The sequence below is a fragment of the Mustela nivalis genome, assembly GCF_964662115.1.
Source record: "Mustela nivalis genome assembly, chromosome: 10".
Taxonomy (NCBI): domain Eukaryota; kingdom Metazoa; phylum Chordata; class Mammalia; order Carnivora; family Mustelidae; genus Mustela; species Mustela nivalis.
The window spans coordinates 42,477,924-42,483,923 of record NC_139029.1 but is presented as its reverse complement, the minus strand read 5'-3'; the positions used below and the strand labels follow the sequence as shown (position 1 = coordinate 42,483,923).

The 6,000-nt window shown below is 51.7% G+C and overlaps 1 protein-coding gene across 3 annotated transcripts in view; it reads left to right on the top strand.

The window, feature by feature from the left end:
• The first annotated feature begins 2,216 nt into the window (after window positions 1-2,216).
• Window positions 2,217-6,000, top strand: part of USP24 (ubiquitin specific peptidase 24) — a 138,280-nt gene continuing 134,496 nt past the window's right edge. For 2 of the 3 annotated variants that reach the window (XM_082688545.1, XM_082688544.1), the window contains exon 1: window positions 2,259-2,706. In XM_082688545.1, the coding sequence (XP_082544671.1) occupies window positions 2,386-2,706 (321 nt within the window). In that variant the 5' untranslated portion in view covers window positions 2,259-2,385. Of the gene's footprint in view, window positions 2,707-6,000 lie in introns of all 3 variants that reach the window. The other variant, XM_082688546.1, reaches the window with a different exon arrangement.

The window sequence follows — 6,000 nt, the reverse complement described above, 5'->3', positions numbered from 1 at the left end:
TTTACCCATTCCTTAATTTGGTCACTGAATTAACTCTTCAAACACAGGGCAAAATTCACTTTGCCACCATAAAACGTCTGCTTTATTTCGTGTTGCCACATACATGCCAAGAACAGTACCTGACACCTGATAACTAGTATGTATTTGTTGAATTAATGAAATATTTTGGCGTGTACTCTATGATAGGCTGCTTGGATCCATTTACATTACTTTTGGTCCTCATGTACCAGAAATGAATATATGAACATCATGGAGTACTTAGAAGTTAATAACACCTAGTAAAATTATACACACACACAGAGGAACCTGATTCAGTTATAGGCATTTTTCCTTAGCAGGTTCTTTCGTTACTGTTCAAAAATAAAGATCCTGGTGTAATGTAAGAAGGATTTGTTTTGTTATTTTCATTCACAAATTAAGAGACATTACTTCCTTTGGGTATAAGGCCTATTCTTTGTTCTATAATACAGCTTTTAATCAGTACAACAAATACACTTATTTCATTTAAACGTAAACGACAGTAATGAATTTAATAAATGTAAACAAGGGCAATAAATTCACCCTGTAAATCAAATTGCTGGTGTTTGCAAATATAGGTAGCAAGTACTAGGCAAGGTTCTCTGGGGTTCAGGGGTAAAGACGCTAATAGGGGGAAATTTTTTGGGTACTGACACTAATTTAAGATTTGGGATACGGGGAGATTTTAGTGAGTGCTGGGTTGCCACAAGGAAGGAAAGGTTGGATGGAATGAGAAAGGTTAGTTGGTGGACTTCAGAGTTCTGGAAGAAACCAGGGTGAAGGCAGTAGGAGATGAACTGAATTAACAAATATGTAGTGAAATTAAAAAAGAAGAAAGAAAGAAAAAAGGCATCAGGATCTTGGGATATGGTGGGGGAAGAACCTAGAAGCATGAATTAAAGGAAATTCAAGGGTGAAAACAGCAAGGGCCAGGGCTTGGATGGCAGAGTCAAGGAAACTGGACGCAGCCCCCGGGGTGTTAATGTTAAAGGTGGAAAGAGAAAGCAAAGCAAGCAGGCCTCAAAGGGTAGAGGAATGCTTAAAGGTAGAGTGAACAGTGGTGGGGGTCCTCCCGTAAAGGGCAGAAATCGAGTGGGTAGGATTCTCGCTCAAAGGGCAGAAACAGAATCCTGAGCCAAACGATGATGCGGCAGTGTGGGTAGGTGGGTCAGCACCCGGAGGGGAGCAGAGGTCCAAGGCGTCCTGAGGCGTCTGTGGCTGGCGTGTGATGCAGTCTGGGTTTTTCCGAGGTTTTCATAGAGAGCGCTGGGATTTAGAGTGTAGGTTGTAAAAACACGTTTCAGACGCTCAGGGTTTTTCAAGTGTTAAGAGTTTGGTAGCGTTCGGTCATGTTTGGTGGGGGCAGGTGGCCAGTGACAGACGGAACATTCAGGGAGGGCTGGGAATCCATTTCAGCCGGGCTGGGGTGATTTCCGTGGCACGTGGAGGGATCTGGGTCGGGATCCGTGGGGGTGATTTTCGGTCCGGGTGGGTCCGTGCGCCGGGTGTGGGCAGGGATTGAGGTGGGCGTGGGGAAGTATTTCAGGCAGCGCGGCGGGCGAATTTCCGTGGGCTTGGGTGAATTTCCTTCGGGACCGCGGCGTGTTTCAGGCCGCGCTGGAGGCGAGGTGCAGCCGCGACCCAATGAATTCCACCCGGGATGGGGTGCGGGCGGGGGCGAGCCCGGCGTGGAGAGAAGTCCGGCGGGGCCTCTGAGCAGCTTCGGGGTGCGAGGCGGGGGGAACCGCCGTCAGGGCTGGGCCGGACCGACGGCCTGGGGACTTCGGGGACGTTCCTCGCAGCGAGCCGCAGTCGGCCCCCTCCCGTCCCACTCTCGGGGGAACCTGTTGCTGGAGAAATGGGCGGGCGGTGGCGACGGCCGAGGACCCTCCCTCGCCTCCGCCCGGGTGTCTGGGCGGCCCTTTCACCCTAGAGGCGCTCCGCGGCGCGGCCCCTCCCTTTGCTGTCTAAGTGGAAAAAAAAAAAAAAAAAAGTCACCCCTCCACCCCCCATCCGCGCCCGTCCTCGGCGAGCCTGGGGCAGCCCGGGCCGCTTCCGGGAGCGGAGGCGCGGCCCCGCGGGCCGGAGGAGGCGGAGGCGGAGGCGCAGGCGGAGGAGGAGGCCAACATGGCGGCGCGCAGGGCTGGGCCGGGCCGACGCCGCGCCTGAGCTCCCCACCGCCCTCGCTCGGCTCGCGGCGTCCACGCCCGCGCCCAGCCTGGCCCGGCGGCTGCGGAGCGCGCAGGCCGGCAGCGCAGGGGCCCGCTCGGGCGCGGGGGCGGCGCGGAGGGAGCGGCGCGCGGTCCGCCAGGCCCGGGAGCCGCAGCTTCGCCGCCCGCCGGCCGGCGCGGCCCGGAGGCCCGAGCCATGGAATCGGAGGAGGAGCAGCACATGACCACGCTGCTGTGCATGGGCTTCTCGGACCCCGCTACCATCCGCAAGGCCCTGCGCCTGGCCAAGAACGACATCAATGAGGCCGTGGCGCTGCTCACCAACGAGCGGCCGGGCCTCGACTACGGCGGCTACGAGCCCATGGACAGCGGCGGCGGCCCCAGCCCCGGGCCCGGCGGGGGCTCTCGGGGCGACGGCAGCGGCGACGGCGGCGGCGGCCCCTCCCGCGGCGGGAGCACCGGGGGCGGCGGCGGCTTCGACCCCCCGCCCGCCTACCACGAGGTGGTGGACGCCGAGGTGAGGAGGGCGACCGTGACCCCGCGGGAGAGGCCACTGGCCGGAATTCCATGGGCAGGGGGACACACCCCACTGGGCTGGGAGTGCGGAGGGCGTGTGGGGCGGGGGGCTGGATAGGAGGCCGGGAGAATGAATGGAGCCCCGGACGCGGCGAGGGCGGAGGTCACCAGGCTGGGGTCAAGTGGGGAGAGGGACCCCTAGGGGACGGGCTGAATGGGCGTTAGGGACGCGGGGCAGGGCTGTGCGGCGGGGGTGGGGAGGGGTTTCGTGGGCTTCGGGCTAAGCACGTCGCAGGGCTGGTAGATCGGGGATGGGAAGGAGGGTCCAAGACTAGTACCTGAGATGGGCAAGAAGTGACGCGTTAGCCTGGAGTGTGTGGTGGCAAGGACGCGTGTGTCAGGGGTCAGAAATGGGGTACTAGAAGGCTAGGCTAGGGTCGCCGGTTTCCTTAGCACCCGCTTTCAGTGAAGGAGTGGGGGAGGCACGAGTTTCCGAGTCAGGAAAGAAGTGGGATGGGCTAGCCAGAGTAGTGGCCTTTGCTAGGGTCAGGGGAGGACTGCTGGGGTTAGGAATGGGGTTTGGGTTTTAGTCAAGGGCCAGAAAGAGGAGATTGAACAGGGTCTAAAAATGAAGAGGGACTGGGCCGGACCGAGGGTGACAGTAATTGATACAAGGTGGGGGAGGGGGTTACCTGCAATAAGGTCTGGTTTGGGAGGACTGACGTTAATAGGGCCAGGTGGGATTTGGACCGAGGAGGTTAGAGGTCTGAGGCCAGGTCAGGAACAGGCGCTGAGGAGGCCTGGCATTGGAGGATGAAGCTGGGACCAGGTCGAGGTAGGGGGAGTACTGGTCATAGGCAAGGTCGGAAATGAGAGAAAACTAGAGGTGAAAAGGGATTGCGGTCATACTGAGGGTGCTGTGCAGAGGGACAGGGAACAGGGTGAGAGAGAAATGGGAGGAGTGCAGGAATCTGTTAAGGAGAAAGGGCCATCTAGGCAAATGGCTCTGAGCACAGATCTCAGGTCTGGGTGGAGAAAATAAGGCCTCTTGGGGATGTGAGCAAAGAACATGGGGAAGAAAACCGACTTTAACCAATTTCAGAAAGGATCAGCCAAAAACACAAGGGCCTGTGACATAATTGCTTTGCAGAAAAATGGCAGCTCATGTCAAGAATTTTGGTCAGATTCCTTGGGTAGTGCATTTTGGGTGGACAAGTAGAGCAGCTTGGCCTGATCGCAGAAGAGCTCAGAGCTCAGATTAGTGGGCTTTGTGTTTTTAAATAGAGATATGAGTTGGGATAATTCTTAAGCTAAGCCTTCTGAAAGAATTTTTACTAAATTGTGTTCTATCCTTCTAATAATGTGCTTTTGCAGCAGTCACTTGGGCTGAAGTAGCTTGGAAATGAAGGTAGCATGTCAAAAAAAAAACACGGTTTCTTCACAAGATTTCTTAGGTTCCCAGACTTCCACACACTTTATTGATTGCCCTGAGTTACCCTGTAACTCGGGTCTTTCATTGACCAGCGTATGAAAGTAAAGATTGATATTATTTCTCATTTGGGACAGCAGTCCCACATAATTAAGGAACTATACTTAAGTCACTAAGAAATGAGCTTCTATGGGGAGTCTAGGTGGCTCAGTGGGTTAAAGCCTCTGCCTTTGGCCCAGGTCATGAGGGATTGAGCCCCACAATCTGCTCGGCAGGGAGCCTGCTTCCTCCTCTCTCTGACTGCCTCTTTGCCTACTTGTAATCTCTGTCTGTCAAATAAATAAATAAAATCTTTAAAAAAAAAAAAAAAAAAAAAGAAATGAGCTTCTCTTTGCAAGTTCCCTTCACTCCTCTACTTGCTCATTCCACTTTTGACCCAGTTTTGAAATCAAGAAAACAGTTGCTTTCTCTGAAGGTATTGATGTAACTGTGAAATTCAGTGTAATCTCATTTTGCAAGAAATTTGTATTCTTTTTTCCTTTGGTCACACCTTTACATTGCCTATAATTGAAAAATCAAATTAAATAATGCTTAGTGGTACTCCCAACATTAACTACTGCCTGTAGATTTAAGCACAAAGAAATGGGCCAGGCTTCTTTTCACATGAGCGACAGGCGGAAGAATTTGCTTTCAGGTAAAATCCAGACAATATTTTTTTGGAAGAATTACGTCAAGTTTTGATTTCCTCTTGACCTGTGGATTTGGCCTGGGGGGCTGCACCAATTTTGTTTTTGAGAGCCCAGAAGGTGCTGGTGGCTGAAGCTTCTGGTTTACCCAGAAGCATACGGGCAGGCTACAGGCAAACACTTTACTGGCACGCAGGAGCCTAGTGAGAACGTTTAACCAATTTCTGCTTGTACTACAGATCTCTTACCTGCCACCTGTGCACCTCAGTGGTTGGTCATCCTTGCTGTAGACATTGGGAAACGGAGGCTTTTGATTCTGGGAAATAGGACAGGGTGCTAATTGTTGTTGAGCATCTCCAGTATGTTAGGTGCTTTATATATTCTTTGAACCCTCAGTGAAATTGTTCATAACATCACTGCTTTAGAGCTAAGATTCATGGGTGGCAGTCTGGATATGAACCTGAGCTCTTTGACTTTAAGGACAGTGTGCTTTTTACTCTGCTGTACTCATGGTTTTAGGATCAGATTCATTTTAGGATAAGAAGGAAAAATAAAGAGGGGGAAAAAGACAATTTTGAGGTTGCTGAACAAGTCAAGGAATGATATGGCAAGCATTTAAGTCATGGCATTTAGGAGTAGAATGATGGGTGGAATGAAAGAATTAGATCTTTAAAGAGGAAGGCTTTAGAAATGAGTAATTCGTTCAGCTCCTTTGTTTAAGCAGGCAGCCTGGCAGGGCCCAAAGGGGAAGTGACTTGTCCCCACAGAGCCAGTTAATGGAAGAAATGGGACTACAACCCAGGCCTTCTCCCTGCATGGCCCATGCACTTTCTCTGTCCCAGCTATACCCTTCAGCTGAAGAAGGGTCAGGATGTAGCAGTGGGTTAATGGGGAGGAAGAAAAGGGAATGTAACAAACCAGGAGAAGTTTGTCAGCTCTGATATAATCTACCTGTTTTATTTCTTTAAAAATGAGTACCTATTTTAAATTATATAAAGTTATTTTTGATGCATAGGAAATTTTGGGTTTAGTGTCCTCTTCAAAACGTTTGGGAATGTACAGATTAAATACAAATGCTAAAAAAGAGAAAATGACTCCATTTATATTTGTCATTTGGGGACAGGCAGTAAACATTCAGTGCCTTCCATGTCCCTGAGGGGGTGGGAGCTGAGTAGTGAAC